General features: G+C 51.5%; 5 protein-coding genes across 5 annotated transcripts; 2 read left to right on the plus strand and 3 right to left on the minus strand.

Annotated features, from left to right (window-relative positions):
- Positions 1 to 448: 448 nt before the first annotated feature.
- Positions 449 to 1,405, plus strand: N7496_008283 (inositol oxygenase; the record flags this gene model as incomplete). Its single annotated transcript, XM_056701202.1, has 1 exon — positions 449 to 1,405. One exon carries the CDS (start codon positions 449 to 451, stop codon positions 1,403 to 1,405), a length of 957 nt encoding a protein of 318 aa, XP_056553265.1.
- Positions 1,406 to 2,812: 1,407 nt separating this feature from the next.
- N7496_008284 (uncharacterized protein) lies at positions 2,813 to 3,757 on the plus strand (the record flags this gene model as incomplete). The annotated part of the gene is made up of 1 exon (XM_056701203.1): positions 2,813 to 3,757. One exon carries the CDS (start codon positions 2,813 to 2,815, stop codon positions 3,755 to 3,757), a length of 945 nt encoding a protein of 314 aa, XP_056553266.1.
- A 194-nt stretch (positions 3,758 to 3,951) lies between these two features.
- On the minus strand, positions 3,952 to 5,108 carry N7496_008285 (putative NAD binding Rossmann fold oxidoreductase; the record flags this gene model as incomplete). The annotated part of the gene is made up of 2 exons (XM_056701204.1): positions 3,952 to 4,692; positions 4,782 to 5,108. 2 exons carry the CDS (start codon positions 5,106 to 5,108, stop codon positions 3,952 to 3,954), a joined length of 1,068 nt encoding a protein of 355 aa, XP_056553267.1.
- Positions 5,109 to 5,450: 342 nt separating this feature from the next.
- N7496_008286 (uncharacterized protein) lies at positions 5,451 to 7,267 on the minus strand (the record flags this gene model as incomplete). Its single annotated transcript, XM_056701205.1, has 4 exons — positions 5,451 to 6,183; positions 6,238 to 6,374; positions 6,434 to 6,863; positions 6,948 to 7,267. 4 exons carry the CDS (start codon positions 7,265 to 7,267, stop codon positions 5,451 to 5,453), a joined length of 1,620 nt encoding a protein of 539 aa, XP_056553268.1.
- A 797-nt stretch (positions 7,268 to 8,064) lies between these two features.
- Positions 8,065 to 15,445, minus strand: tor (putative TOR pathway phosphatidylinositol 3-kinase TorA; the record flags this gene model as incomplete). The annotated part of the gene is made up of 5 exons (XM_056701206.1): positions 8,065 to 8,448; positions 8,507 to 13,431; positions 13,454 to 14,229; positions 14,294 to 15,245; positions 15,319 to 15,445. The coding sequence occupies 5 exons, from the start codon at positions 15,443 to 15,445 to the stop codon at positions 8,065 to 8,067; spliced, it is 7,164 nt and encodes a 2,387-aa protein (XP_056553269.1).
- Between the last annotated feature and the right edge of the window lie 673 nt (positions 15,446 to 16,118).

A 16,118-nucleotide genomic window follows, 5' to 3' on the forward strand; every position in this document is an offset into this window, starting at 1 on the left:
TGACCACCCTCTGTCCCACATCCCCACGCTGGCCAGTTCTTGTCCAATCACAACTCTCTTCCATATACTCGTGCCCCAAAATAGTCCAAGCACGGATTCTGGAATCCGTGATCGTGTCTCCACGATGCTTGTCCGCACAAGCCAGGTCTGCAAATCATGGGTCGATCCCCGGGGAATATTGCCAGAATCGAGCATGGTCGTCCCCTCCATAACATGCTGCACATCGGAAACATAGATGCGATTCGTTTGGTGTCCACGTTGGTCGTGGAGACCACTCCCTATATAGGGATCTGGATCTCCTCCTGGGATCGAGGGTGTTATTCTTCAGTACAATCATCCCAGTGAAGACAGTTCAGTGAAGATTCTGCAAGTTTACCCTTAAAAGTGAAATCCTTGCCACTCGTTCCCAAAGCAAACACATCACACATCACTCTACATAACCAACAAAATGGCACCCGTCGCCATCACCGAAACTCCTGCCCCCGCCTTCAACAAGAATCGGGATGGCCAGGCCCTCGAGGAACTCTCCGATGCCATCGACGAGGTCAACGTCCTCAAGGCCAACATGAAGGAACAAAAGGAAAAGGGCCTGTACGAGGAGTCCGAGTTCGACAAGGGCAAAGATAAGACCGCTTTCCGCCAGTACGAGGACGCCTGCGACCGCGTCAAGAACTTCTACAAGGAGCAACACACCAAGCAGAGCGTCGCCTACAACCTCAAGGCTCGTCATGACTTCCACAGCAAGACCCGTGCCGAGATGACCATCTGGGAGGCCATGGAGAAGCTCAACACCCTCATCGATGAGTCCGACCCAGACACCAGCCTCTCCCAGATCGAGCACCTCTTGCAGTCCGCTGAGGCCATCCGCCGCGACGGCAAGCCCCGCTGGATGCAACTGACCGGTCTGATCCACGACCTGGGCAAGCTTCTCTTCTTCTTCGACGCCCAGGGCCAGTGGGATGTCGTCGGTGACACTTTCCCCGTTGGCTGTGGCTTCGACGAGCGCATCATCTACGGCCGTGACTCGTTCAAGGACAACGAGGACTTTGGCCACCCCGTCTACGACACCAAGTTCGGTATCTACAGCCCCGGTTGTGGTCTCGACAAGGTCATGCTCTCCTGGGGCCATGACGAGTACCTCTACCACATTGCCAAGGAGCAGTCTACCCTGCCCGACGAGGCCCTCGCTATGATCCGCTACCACTCCTTCTACCCCTGGCATAACGCCGGCGCTTACCACGAGCTGATGGATGAGCATGACAAGGAGATGCTCCGCGCTGTCAAGGCGTTCAACCCGTACGACCTTTACAGCAAGAGCGATGGTATTCCCAGCGCTGAGGAGCTGAAGCCTTACTATATGGAGCTCATTGATGAGTACTTCCCTAACAAGGTTGTCCGCTGGTAAACCCGGTTTTCAAAAGAGATTATATTTGCACTGCACATTTTCTAGACATACTATTTTTCTATGTCCCCTGTTGTCTGAGATTCCCATGTTTTTTTTTTGTTATGCAAGCGATTTTCTATACATTTTGACGATTTCAATGAAATTGGATCTATCGCCTTCCAGGAGAGAAACTGGATTAGGCATCTCATAAGAATTTCTCCGTTGTTGTTTCCTGCCCGTAATATAAAATCAATTAATCAAAGTAATCTAATAGAGTATAGATTAGTGTGAAAATCCTTCCGCAAATCCCGCATGCTTATCAGATAATAAACAGCCAACAACCACCTGCCCGAGTCAGTTAGTCGGCCCCGCCGATCTGTCTTACAATTAACACCATCATCACCACAGGAAGCGCGGCCCCCTGAGCGGTTGCATCGTTGAGTGAATTTAATCAAGCACAGCGCTACCTACTCGAGCCCGACAGCCCGGTGCAGAAAACACTAGTTTCACAGCTCAGCCTAGCGAGACTCGACATGATGATCAAGCAATATGCCTAACTTGACAAGTACTCTGTGCTCCATATTTGATCTTCATTTTTAGTGATCTGGCTAGGCCTGACCGCATCTCCACATCTTTCGGTCTCGTCCTTTTCCACGTCATACTCATCCAGATCAGTAAACGCTCCAGGATAGAAAGCAATCCATGGCACGAGTCTGGAAAAAAGGGGCGACACAGGTTAGCCCAAAGTTCTAAACTAAAACTATAATCCCTCGTTGCGGCGATGTTTTGCGTTATACGGAGTACAGTAACTCCAAACGCCAAGTTTATGAGTCCCTTTTTTCAGGTTTACATCATACCCGACCGTTAGGCCGTCAAACGATGATCGGTTGGTGGATGATGTCAAGGGTTAGATTATTCATTATTCATTATTTCCCTCTCGACCAACGAGGCTCCGGCCCCTTGTCGTGCCTAGGCTCGGCGAGAACTTTTTTACAGGATGATCCAGACTAGGGCCAAACTAACGCGATTATTGCAGGAACTCTAATCGGGCGAAGTTACGCCGACTGGTTCATCGAGAGGGAAACTCTAATTTTGTGCCAAGAGGACTCGTGCTAAGTTCTAGGAGTAAAGTCTATACTTACTGTAATAATAGGCTGGTCCTCCGCTTTTTCCCTTGGCCTTCTACTGTCTCATTCACTTCGTTTCCTTTTACTATCTTTTCATGCACGGAGCATTTAGACTACAGAGAGTGTATTCGTCAAATTCTCTGTTCAGCTTCAGCCCGTTGATGATATCGTTGCTGCCACAATCACAATGAGCGATTTATTCCTTCATTGATGGCTCACGCGGTCAATCTCCGATTCATTGACTCGGCCCTTCACAACTCTTCTCTCCACGAACAACCAAACCCCCCTTCAATCACTCAAAATGGCCGGCGAAACCGGGCCCGTCGAAATCTCACGGGCCCTAGCCATGGTAATGGCCGGCTTCTTCACCCTAGCCTGCTGGAACGTCATCGAAATCTCCTTCTCCATCCTATCCACCTTCCAGCGCTACGCCGGCCTCTACTTCTGGAGCATGGTAATCGCCACGCTAGGAATCCTCTTACACGCTGTATCCTCTTTTCTCCGCTACTTCGCTCTCGCGCCCAACTTCCCCATGTGCTTCCTCATCTGTCTGGGCTGGTACGCAATGGTCACCGGTCAATCGGTGGTGCTGTATTCACGACTACACCTTGTGACTACGCATGAACATTATCCGCGCTGGATACTGTATATGATCGTGTTTAATTTCTGCGCGCTGCATATACCCACGACGATCCTTTTTCTTGGGGCTAATAATGGGGTTACGAGTTTCGTTGCGCCGTTTAATGTTTATGAGCGGATTCAGTTGGCTGGTTTCGCGGTACAGGAAACTATTATCAGCGCTCTTTATGTCTGGGAGACGACTACCTCTTTACGACCGGTTCTGGCGCTCAAGGGTCCTCGGGGGAGGAGAGTGGTTATGAACGTCGTTGTCGTGAACGTTATCGCCGTCATATTGGATGCATCTATCCTTGCGACCGAATATACAAATCACTTCGAGGTCCAAACGACTTACAAACCCGTCGTGTATAGTATCAAGTTACTATTGGAGTTCACGGTCTTGAACAATCTGCTGGCGGTGATTCGGACTACGCCATCGTCTATTGAGGAGGTGAATGTTTCGCAATTACGCAGAGACGATGTGCATATTGGTTCCCTTCAGAGTGGGAACCATTTGGGTGCCGTCGTTGACGTGGAACGGTCTTCGCCGAGTGAACGGCGAGGGTCGTCGAGGGAATCGTTTCTTAAAACACATGAGTTTTGTGTTTTTAATGCCCATCATGAATGACCTACCAAAAACTCTGTATATTATCTATTTCTGTTCTCTTCTTTACAAAAGAATATACCCTTGGCACTGCCCTTTTCATCATCATCGCTGGAACAAGTCTTGATAACATTCATCGTGTGGAGATCCCCTTGTATTTACCGAATTATATACTAACACACCACGCATCTCTAAAGGCATGCCAAACAAAACCCACTTTACAACCGCGCAACCTCCGTCCGGTTTCCTTGCTCATCAAAGAAAATCTTCTTCCCAGAAACCATCGACTCCTGCAACGCAGCCCCAATCCGCACAGCCTGCACGGCAGCCGTTAAATCCAACGGCAACGGAGTCCCATCCAACACCGAAGCAGTAAACTCATTCGCCTCCGTAACAAAAGCATACTCGAACCGATCATAATAAGTCTGAGGGATCTCCCGACGAACACCAGTGCCATCAAACAGATTCACATGGTTCATCGCCGGCTGCGTATTCACTGTGACTTTGCCCTTTGTACCGATGATTTCGGTAGTATCCTCTTGACCGGCGGCCATCATGCGCGAGGCATAGAAGTACGCAATCCGGCCATCGTAGAATTCGACTAGACCGACTGCATTATCTCGGTCGTTGTGCTTTCGGAGGTCTGGCTCGACGGCGGTGATGCCCACGGCGGATACGGACTTGATCTTGCTGCTGGCGCCGAAGAACCACAGTGCCAAGTCGATATCGTGGATGGAGCAGTCCACAAAGATTCCACCAGAGAACTCGGCATAGGCGACGAAGAAGCCGGAGGGGTCGAGCTTATCACAGGTTTGGCTGCGTAGCACGGAGGGGGAACCGATAGCACCAGCGATCATTTTGTTATAGGCATCGCGGTAGGACTTGTCGAAACGGCGGGAGAAACCGCACATCACCTTGAGATGGGGCTTCTTGGAAGCTGCGTCGACGACGGATTGGGACTATACCAAGCGAAAGGGTGTTAGCGATTATTGAATGCTCATCTAGCTCGAGGGAAGTATAGAACGAAGGGTGAAGGGTGCAAACTCACCACCTCTGCGCTAGTCGACAGCGGCTTCTCACAGAGAACATGCTTGTCAGCATTGATAGCTTTAATTGCCTGCTCGGCATGCACCGCGGTCGCAGATGCAACTACGACAGCCTCAAGGCCTTCTTGTTTCAGCATATCGTCATAGTTCTGGTACAGCCGCACGCCGAAGGGTTCCAGGTGCGTCTTGGCCCATTCGAGCTCTGCAGGGTCGGGCGAGCTCGCAGCGACCAATTCTGCTCGAGGAGTGCGTTGGAGGAAGTTCAGGGCATGGCGTTTGCCCATGCGACCGAGACCAGCACAGCCGATCTTCATTCTGTGAGCGGACATTGTGTATGATTTATATGGAATAGAGAGAGGGGGAAAAAGGCGATTGAGACAAAAGAACGGGGGGTTTTCCAGTCGTTAAATGGAATAACACAGGAAATCAAAAGTACTTATGGAGACTTGAAAAAAGAACCTGTCTACACCGACTATAAATGCTCGGGACTCGGAGGGCGATGATCGTCGGATGCGGAGAATGGAGTCCGAGTGGTTCCCCGGAAACGTGGAGTCGGAAAGTGAGTTCCAGCGGAACAACGCCGAGATAATGTACTCGAAAATAGACACAAGAAAGAGAATAAGGAAGACCAAATAAAACCAAAAATCACACAGTAAACAACTAAAATTTCATTATTCGTCCTTGGTCTCCCCCTTCTTCAACGCCCGCCTTGCCTTGCGCTTCTCAACCTCTTCAAGGTCGACGAACCCATCTCCTCGCAACCATGCTAGTCCCTTTCGTAGACCCTTGCCCTGGACTGCCTCTGGGTGAGCCTCGAGAATTGATCCCATCAAGGCCCACGACAGCACGAACAGCCACAGCTCAACGGCCTTGCCGCCCTTCCACAGTCCGTGCTTGACACCAGTCTTCCAAGCCGAGTCCACTGCAGCGCGGAAAAAGTACATGAACACGCTACGGCTATTAGCCAGTAACGCGAATGGAAGACCACCTAGGGCACCGCTGAGGAAGAAGCGCTTGGTTGGGAGGGTCGAGCGGGGCAGGGTGTTGTTCAGGAGACAGACGCTGCCCCAGGCTGAACCAACGGCAGCCGAGAGAACGGCCGTCATGGTGATGATTCTCTTAGATAAGCTATTAATAGAGGTCATAGGCTGCGCCAGGACAGTCTTCAGCTTGGGAATGGTCAGTGCGAGACTGACGGCCGTGAGGAACCGGGCCAACGGGGGCACCGAGAGGAGGATGTGGTGCACGAAGGCGGTGCTGCAGCTGGGAACGCTCGGATGGAGCAATGCGCAGGATAGATGGGCAATCGAAGGGTGAGCGGGCCCAGTAATTGGAGCAATCGACTTGACCGATATTGGGAGGGTATTAGGGTCAGATGGGTGAAGGGTTGGAGAAATAAACGCCCTATATCGAATGAGTGGCAAGTCCATTATTCAATTGGAAGACATCTCAACTTACGGCCAGCGCAGGCTCGCAATAGACGCCAGCGAGTCCACAATCTGATCTTTCTCCGGCCAAGAGACGCCCTCTGGAAGCGCCTCCGGTCGGCCGGGAATGTAGCTCGGCGAGAGTCTGAAAATAACATTACCAAACCACTATAGTATCATGTCAGTCAGTCGCTCGCTAGCTCATATTTTTTCCGCTCCAGACAAACCTTTGGCGTGTTCTCCCGATCAAAAACAAAGGCATGGAAGAGCTGTGCACACGAGACCGGCATCAGCAGCCAGCTGCCGAACCACCACGGGCGGTTATCCAGCCACCCCTTCGAATCCATGACATTGTAGAGGAATTCCAAGCTCCGTGTTCCCGTGTAGATTGCCACGGTCAAGCGGAGCTGGTCCTGAGGGCATATCCCCAGAGCGAAGCCTGCCGCACTTGCGCCCACGGCCGGGGCAAATCGCGACGTCAACGCGCGGGCGATGCGCGGGTTTCGTTCGCGGAACGGTTTGGCATCATCGGTACACAAATTGGCTCGGATTCGAACGAGAAAGCGGTAAAGAAGACGATGAAGCAGAAGCAGGAGGGATAAGGAGAGGGAGAGCCGGAAGTTGGGAGATCGGAGTAGCGGCCCACGGGCTTTCTTCCTAAATGTCGTCGAAACAAATTAGCAAACAAAAACGGCCGAGAAGGAGAGTATCACAAAGCGCTTTAGTTGAGGATAGACTGACTGCTCTATACCTCCACGAATCCGACTGATAATCGTCTCCACCAGCTTCAGGGCAGCTCCGGTGCCAACAAACACCCGCAGCGATGCGCGGACGGCGGCCTCGTTGCGTCGGTTCTTCGAGTGGACGATAGCATCATATTGTGACGGCGAGATTAGTTTGCCTTGAACACCTGGGGCCCGTTTACCCAGCAGACCAAAGAGCGCTCGGTATTCTTTGGCGCTCAGGCTAATGCGCAGAGCGGTGCCCACCACTGGGTGGACGCTCGGCGCATCACTGGGGCTGGGCGCGGGGACGGTCGAGGGGGCATCTGGGGTTGACATGTTGGAGGTATTCCAGCTGCCAACTTCAGTCGCCCATAGTTGTCAAGGGAGGTGGTAGGATGGGAGAGGGGAGGTTTGAAGAGAAAGAGGTCATAAGGAGAGGTCCGAGCTGCGTTGATCTCGGGGCAGCTTCTCCTCGTTGGGCGGAGCGGAGCGACCTCGGCAAATCCAACATGGTGCCCTGGACTTTCTCTATTCAAGAGACAGCCAAATGGTTACAGAATGGCTGCGGCTGACTATAGTTTCTTATTCAACTAAGAAGTCCTCACTTAAGGAATTATTTGAAACGTTAATCGTCTGCTTACCCTTATTGTGAGGTCTTCCACTGTGATCATTTCCCCGGATTCTACCCCAGTCACATGAGAGACCCGTAATCTAACTCATTATGGATCTATAGAGGGACAACATCTACATGCTCACATGGACAGAATCCTGCTTGTATTCTCTAATGGAATTTCACCATAGCCCAGCTATTTCAAGTCTTATGTCTAGACAAAGAATCTGAAAACACCACGAGTCCGGGGCCTTCATTATGGACTCGGCAAGACAAGACGCGAGTAAAACAGCAAAAAATTCCCAAGGAAGCGAATAAACAAAAAAAGCAATAATGGTATGAGAACAATCGGGGGGTACTCTAGATACACTGGAAAACAACCAATAGAAAACCTGGAAAAGAAAAATTATGCTTCGTACGAACGTGCAAAAGCAAAAGATGAAACCCATCGTATCACATCATAGCAAGCCCCAAGAACCCTGAAAGGAAAAGCAAATGGTGCAAAGCGTCGAAGAACAACCCTTTACCAGAAACTGCACCAGCCAATCCAGTGCTGACAGATGTTCTCCACGCTGGTGGCCTGTGCAAGTAGCTTGTCCACCTGGTCACTGATATTTAGCTCGTCTTTCTGTCTGAAATCAGCACCAGTCAGCTTTTCCTTGACTCTGGCAAGGACCTGGAGGGCGCGGGCATTCTGTGCCTCGCGAGCCTCAGTTCCACCGTCTGGGATGTCAAGAATTCCGGTGTCTAAGAGTGATGGTCGGCGGGGGCGAGATACGCTGTTCGACTGCATATGCTCGAAATTGAGACCCTCCATAAGCGACTGGCGACGTTCGGCGGTAAGAGTCGTCCGATCGGGGGACTCCTGTGCACCCAAGCGCCAATTGATCAAGGGGTCGTGGATGAACTAAAATAATGAGGTCAGAAACTTTGTCATACAATACGCAGAGCAAAATAAAACTTACGGCTTCAAGAACAGCCATGAGGGAATCCTTGTTCTCCCTAAGAACACGCATAACGGCTTCGCACGTAATGCGGTAGCTTCCCTCAATGTTGCTCACTTCCATAGCGAAAGTCAACATGCGAGTAAGGCGGAATGGAACCCGTTCGGGGTATTTCTCGCGGTGCATGGCAACTTCGAAACAGTCACCGAAATCGATGTGAACCACGCGGCCAGTCGTGCGGTCAAGCAACAAGTTCGAAGGATGGCGATCACCCAAACCAAGGATATATCCGACCATGGACATGACACCGAGCGACCGGGTGTAGTTGGTGCGTCGCTCAAGCCAGGCCTCAGAGCTCTTGCTCTTGAGCCACAGCACCCGATAGAGATCTTTACCGGTGGTGTTGTCCATGGCATACCCGAAGACCTCGACCTTCTGCATGAGAGTGAGGCTGTCATAATCCGGCGCCATCTGAAGCATAATCCGATGCTCAATGTTGAGCAGAATACGGCGGCTTTCGCGATACTCCTTGATGAGAGCATGCAGTGTATCACTATTACACACCCATCCGAGCAGGCCAGAACTCTGCGACAACGGAATAGCGGGGAAACGCTGAACAGACAAATGGCGTTTGAAGCTTTCGCTATCGTTGTCCAGAAGAGTGTTGACCAGCCCGAAGAGTTGCATAACTCTCTCGTCTTGTCGAATATCTTCGTGACCCTTGAGTGCATACATGTAGGAGAGACCATTGCTACCCGTGAGAGTCATACGTCTTGGTCGCTTCTTGGTCTGCAAAACGTGCAAAATCGGGTCAAAGCTGACAATGCAAATAATCGGCCGACCGCTTTGATATGTTCCGGGCACGGCCAGATCCAGGCCGGAGCAATCCTTCAGGCGAGGAGAGACGTATTTGAGATCAAGGATCGACAATTGCGGGAGCTGTCGGCTAATCTTACGGAACACGGTGTAGTAAAGGTCCCAGGCTTGGTTCAAATCACCAATTTCCTCTGTCTGGCGGTAGAGCATGCAGTAATGTTTGGCTTCTGCAAGATCGCGACCAAAGGCTTGGGCAAACGAAACTTCACGAAGAGTTTCGGCACCCTTGTCAAGCATATCATGAAGAGGTGCAAGTGTTGCGAACATACCCTCCACATTGTGATCACCGAAGTAGAGACGAGAAGCCTCTTCCAATCCCTCATGCCACAGCTCGTGCCACAGAACCGCTACTCTGATCAATTCGTGACTCACCAGGTCGGCCTGTTCGACAAGCTTGGCGCTGTGTTGACGCATGCTTTCCATGATATTGCTCGCGGATTGGGAGCGTCGGGCGACGTTGGATTTCATGGCAACTGTCAACGGATACACCAGAGCCTGGGGATGGGTCTTGCCAACTTCAGCAAGGAGTCTATGAACGGCACCGCGGACTCTGATGTTGGGCTGGTTGATCCGGGCGATAAGTTGCGGTGTGACAGAAAGCCAAGTGTCAATGTTGACCGTAGTGAAGCCTTCGGTGACAACGGTGTTGACTTCATGATCGCCACCATGTGCAAACCACAAGGTCAGCAATCTCAGTGTGTCCTGTAGAGAGGATGCGGAAGACAAGGCGATTGACCGCAGGAAACCACGAATGGCGGGGATAACATAGTCAAGGACATTTCCAGGAGGAAGCGGTACAGGCACAGGCAGCTTCTCGTCACCCTTGGCTTGAGCTTGCTTGGCTTGCTTCGCTTGTTTGACGTGGCTTTCGATGGTCTGTACCGCCTCGAAATTGGCAAGAGCCCAAGCGTGCCAGGCCTTGTACGAATCGCGATTGTACTGTGTGGCTGCCGAGTAGGCGCTAAGAACCTCACGAGCATTGTCGAGTTCCCATTCCGATTTTTGAAGGGCTCTTTGCCATTCTCCCTGTCTGAGGTAGCTCTTGGAAAGAAGTTTCCTAGACTTTCCTACATCACCGACCCGCTCTCGAAGGCTAACAGCATCTGGGTGGTTGGGGTCTGCGATGCCGTTGACACCGTTCATTCCGTGGTTCTCGCTTTGTGAAGCGATAAGGGAGTTGAACTTCGCAAGGTCCTCACTAAGTTCCATATTGAATCGTTTCAACTCCTCAAATGCTTCATGCTGGTTTCCAGTAGCCCAACCGAATTTCAATCGTGCGTAGGTCACCTCGGGAGGTACAATGGTGCGCGTGCCATTAGCATCTCTGATAACTGTCTCCAAGGATGCGAGAGATCGTTCTGCAAGGCCCATGCGGTTGGACTTGCGGCAGAGATTGGCGAATTTGATGGACATGTCCAAATTCTCCCGAGGCGCAGTGACCAGAGCTCTGACCTTGAGCATGCGCTGCCATACCTCCACGTTTTGTTGACATCCCCGCAAGCGCTGGTTCCAAGTCTGGCGCATGGCCTCTTGCTTCTCGGGGTCGCCTACATGTTGCTTGTAGGTGATGATCTCCTCCAGTTCGGCAAGCATCTGGACGCGGACAACAACGTTGTATGCCCGGTTGTATGACTCTCCGAGCAAGGCCGAAAGTTCAGTGTCAAGACCATTTCGTGCTTTCTCGATGTACATGTTCGCCTCGTCGAACTGATTGCGATGAATGGCAAGGATGGCGCCGAAGAAGGATCGATCGGGGGACTGTTCTTTCATGACACCCAAGTACGAATCCATCAGCTCCCACTGACCACGACCCCATGCAGCGGCAGCAGCAAGGGGAGCAATGGCTCTGCGGTGCTCCAGCGAGGCCTGGTTCCATTTCTCTTGCGCAAGATCGGAAAGTACTTTCCATTCACCGAGAGCGTGCAAACAACGCATTTTGCCCATAGTGATGCCGAAGGAGTCCGGATCCGTCTTCTCGCGCCGTTTGTAGGCAGCGAGAGCTTCGTCCCAGCGCTGCAGCTTCTCGAACCACGTTTCCTTCAGCTCCACATCACGGTATGCTTGTGCCTTCCGCAGGATACCAATTGCTGCATCGGATTGCTGCAGCTGGTTGTTGATGGTAATCAAAGCTTCGACGGCGCCGGAGTTCTGATCCTGCTCAAACTCGAGTTCCTTGTAATGCAACGCCTTAGCAAACGCATGGCACTTAGCAGCATACTTGCCTAGCGTGCGGATATCGATGGGGAGAGCCTTATCGTCATGTTCCATGAATTCGGCCAGGTTGAGGAGAATCTGCAGAATCTCGGGTGAGATATTTGGCGAGGTTAGGGCTTTCTCAATGGAGCGGACCAGTTCTTCTTGATACTGGTCGTACAGCTCGGTCCAGCAAGACACAAAGGCAGCATTGAAAAGATCTCTGGCCAGAGGCTGGTAAATACCTGCCAAGCTGGCGCATGCTCGCAATGCGGGCGAGGGCGATTCTTTCAGGAGCTCAACGCTGAAGCGGCGAATCCATTCCTGCCAATCTTCACGGGTGGACTTTTGAGAAGCATCCCAGGCATTCTTGAGATGTTGCTGGTTGACAACGATCTTCTTCTGTCCGATCTCCGCAAAATTCGTATCATCAGAGGGGAAGGAATAGTTTTCCTCGGGGTTGAGGTCCTGCGGAAGTGGATCGCCCTTCTGAAGCTTTGTCACCAAGATCTGATAGTTGACATGAGTGATCTGGTGCTGCTTGAGGACTTTGCTCAGAAGGTGGATGTAGTGGGTAAAGTCCTGGCCAAGCTGGAAGATCAGGGCACAAATGCAGTCCATAGCAGCTTGACGTAAGACACGGTCACCAGTGGCCACGACCCGGGACAAAGCATGGACCATGAGGGAAGCGAAATCGGAGACATTAACTTGGCGAGACAGCTTCGTCAAGCTATCAATGGCCGACTTGCGAATGCTCTGGGGGTGCTGTGGTCGTTCAAAGAGACGCACAATAGCGGGGATTATGAGGTGCATGTATTCCTCTCCACTAGAGCCAAAAATCAGGAAAGCATGAAGGATTTTCTCCGATGGCTGGCGGCGGGGTGTAGTGTCCTTCTCAAGGGTGTCCAACATGAGAGGTATCAACCGAGCAAGGTACTTTCTGAACTCTCCCTCCAAGGACCTGGAAATAGCCTCGACCAAGGACAAAATCGTACCCTGTACCTGATACGACGCATCCCAGAATTCACGGATCACGTCGATGATTTCAGGCAGGAATGCACGAATGTGCTGACGGACAATGTTAACCAAGATAGCCATCTGGTTGAAATAAGACTCGAGTCGGCTAGCAGGGGAGCTTCTGATAACCGAAATGAATGCGGGAACAATCTGTCCTAGGAATGGAACACACTTCAAGCCCAGAGTCTTGAAGATGGTAACGATCGCATCAATCACTGCAGAATGGTATTGAACCAAGGAATTTTCTCTGAGGATATTCTGGAGCAATGTATGGATAACCACCGTGGGATAATACTCCTCGTTTGATGGGGTAAGACCCTGCATGATCAAGGCAACATCCGAGGGATTCTGAACCTCGTTGATATGGTGAACGTCGGGTTCCACGTCACTGATTTGCTGGTACTTGTAGGGATCGAGAGCACCAAGTACACCCACGAGCTTGATTGTCTCCTTCCGCAAGGACCCTGTCTGTTCCGTCTTGATGATGTTGATCAAGACGTCAAGTAGATGGGGGTACTCGAGATACGGGTCGATCACATATCCAGCGTTGCCAGCCAATTGACCAAGGGTTCGTAGGGCCGCCTCGCGCTTGGTATGGGAGGAAAGATCTTGAAGCGACTCCAAAATTATGGGCATAATCTGTGGCAGATAACGTCTCATCTCGGGGCCACCAACGTTGGCAAGCTCTCCCACAGCCTTAAGTGTGGTTGCGGCGACGCCTGGATTACCATCCGTTGTTTTGGGAAGCAGCGCCGTGACCATGGGGTCGACATACGATCTGATCAACTTTGTTGCGTTGGAGACAAACAAGCTGATGAGCTGAGCAGTCTCTTCCTTTTGGCGGGCAGTGTTGGCAAATCCTAGTCCAGTAAGAAGATTGACCAGCAGCTTCCGCAGGGGGGAAGACATAAGCTGGGTTCACGCTAGACAGACGGCCGATGATGCAGATAGCAGCTTCCTTGACTTCAAAGACCTCGTCATTCACCGCGAGGAACAAGCAACGAATATTTTCAGGGCGAGCCAAATGGCGATCAAACTTCCTATCCAGGGACCAAAGAACTGTGCGTCGAATCTCAGGGTCCGGGTCACCGATACCAACCGTCAATAACTTGTCAATGACTTCACTGACAACTTGAATTGAGTGGCCACTAGTCTGGTTGATGATCGGGTCGTGGACAAACAACTGGCAACATGTGAGGGCCGATGCTTTTCGGATTTCGGGATTGTCATTCTCCACGTAGTTGATGGCAACATCGCGAACGAATTCGTTCAAGATGTGACCGGAGAAGTCGAAGCTTCCCAGAGTGTGGAGAGCGAGGGCGATTTCGGCATCAGAGTAGCTTTCTTGGGGGCCGAAATCCCTTGCAAATGCGGGCATAGGCGGCAGTCGGTTTTCAGGGCAGCCAAGTGGTCGGAATGACGTGCCGCAGAGTATGATGCTCAGCATGTCGAGAAGTTTATCCTGGATAACGGGCTTAATGGGAGGGATGTAGTGGGCCATATCGACCAAAGCCTGTGTCAGTGATTTGCTAAGACCGCATGCAAAGATGGCGTCAAGCAACTGCTCCATGTGGGTGTTGAGGGTTTGTCCGACGGCTAGCGAGAGCATACTGATACACTCAAACATAGGAGCTTCATCGACTCCTGTCCGGTTCCTCCTGTTGCAAGTTAGTCGGGGTGTCTTGTCATTGAAGGTGTATGTCAGGGGGATTTATCACTTACGCCTTCATTGCGAGTCCCTCGCGGATGTAGATAATGATTCCATCAAGGTATCCACTAATGGCAGGTCCCACTGCATTGGCAATCTTACCAATAGCAACAAAAGCGGCGTTCCTTTCCTTCTCTCTCTTGAGTTGGGCCTGGAGGTAGACCATAGATTTGTGTAGATAGGATTCGATGAAGTCGGCGGGGGCATAGGACGCGAGGATAGGGATGGTGAGGACGACTTGGTTGCGAATCTTGGAATCTCGGTGATCCTTGAGGCGGAGCACAATCTCACAGGCATTGCGATAATGCTCCTTCATGAACATCGTGCCTTTGAGGAACAGTTCCTTCAAAATGAGGAGTGATCCGTGGATCCAATCCATATTATGGGACTTCAGTCCCAGCAGCGCCTCTTCATAGATTCTCGCGAACCACGACTGGCGGACAGATGAGTCTCGAGCGACGATGATCTCGAAGCATTCTCCCACAGCCTGTGCAGCTGTCTCTCGGATGAGCACTTTCGGGTCTCGAAGTGCAACCCACACGAGCTCGAAAATCTGAGGCACGAAGCCATACAGAAGTGTTGGGGAACCCTTGGCTAACTCCCGAATCACGAGGACTGCAGCAAATCGTCGACTTTCCTGACGCTCTGACTGGAGCCATTCCAAAGCGGATTGGATCTCGCTCTCTACCAACTCCGCCGTGAGTGCCCCGCCAGGTTTAGCCAGCCGTCCCAGCGATCGGGCCGCGCACACCAAGACCGCATTATCGTTGCTTCGGAGGGCGCTTCGAAGATAGCTAGCAAATCGAGTGGTTTTCTGGGCGGCGTCCACCCCATCAAAGTCGATCAGACGGTCGAGCGCAAGAAGACCACCGACTCGTTCATTGGCGTCGCTGCCAGTCACCACCAGCTGCGCGATCCGCTGACTGACGGCGTTGTAAAACTCGTTGAATTTCTCGGAGGGCCAATCTATAAGAGAAGAGAAGCAAAGAGGTCAGTCAGAGGCCATGGGCTCAGAGAATCCATGAAGACGGGGATCTACCTCGTGAGACGGCAACCACATTGTCGTGGAGCTCGAAGGCAGCTCGGGCCTTGATATCATCGTTCTTCGACTTCAGATCCGCAAATAACCGTTGGGTCACGTCTGTGATAGGACTCGCTTGCGCCATGTTTGCGAGCGAGCCCGCAGAGTGGACATTGGAAGCCAGTCTCTAAAATGTAAAGCAAAGTTCGCGGTGAGCATGAAAGGTGGAGGGAGAGGTGGAGGAGGGTCAGGTGTGAGCCTCAGGTCGAAGCCGGGGTGCACAGACCACGAGACCACGGGGCGCGGGACGTCCTGCCTAGTCACTACTTTCGTCAACTGGTGTCAAACAAACTTGGCTGTGACAGCCTTACTATTTATCTCAAATCGAGGTTGCCTTATGATTGCTTCTACAATTTTGTTCCATTCTGCAAAAGAGGTTTATATTATGAATAATAAAGAGAACTTGTGTGCATGCTGGGTCGGGTACAAGATTGGCCATATATGTAAACCAGAACTCTTGAGATTCCCCTTCTGCATAACATTGACCGCCAAAAAGGGAATTCGTTGCTCAAATGCTTGGCTTCAATACATATATCAGGATAAACAGGGACGCAGTCCAATGTTCAAGGAAAGTCCAACCTAGATCCTCCATTCCCATGTCTGAGGCAAGTATCATGTGCCTTAGTTAGAGTAAGGAGGTTAGTATGGGTTACGGGTTCTAGACCAGCGACGGGCAAATCGCAAACCATACTCCGTACAGCAGGAGACAAGTCAGATATGCGGTCACGCACCCTTGTTGGTCTTCTGCGGTCCAATGG

The sequence above is a fragment of the Penicillium cataractarum genome, assembly GCF_028827025.1.
Source record: "Penicillium cataractarum strain IBT 29864 chromosome Unknown utg000007l, whole genome shotgun sequence".
Lineage (NCBI taxonomy): Eukaryota > Fungi > Ascomycota > Eurotiomycetes > Eurotiales > Aspergillaceae > Penicillium > Penicillium cataractarum.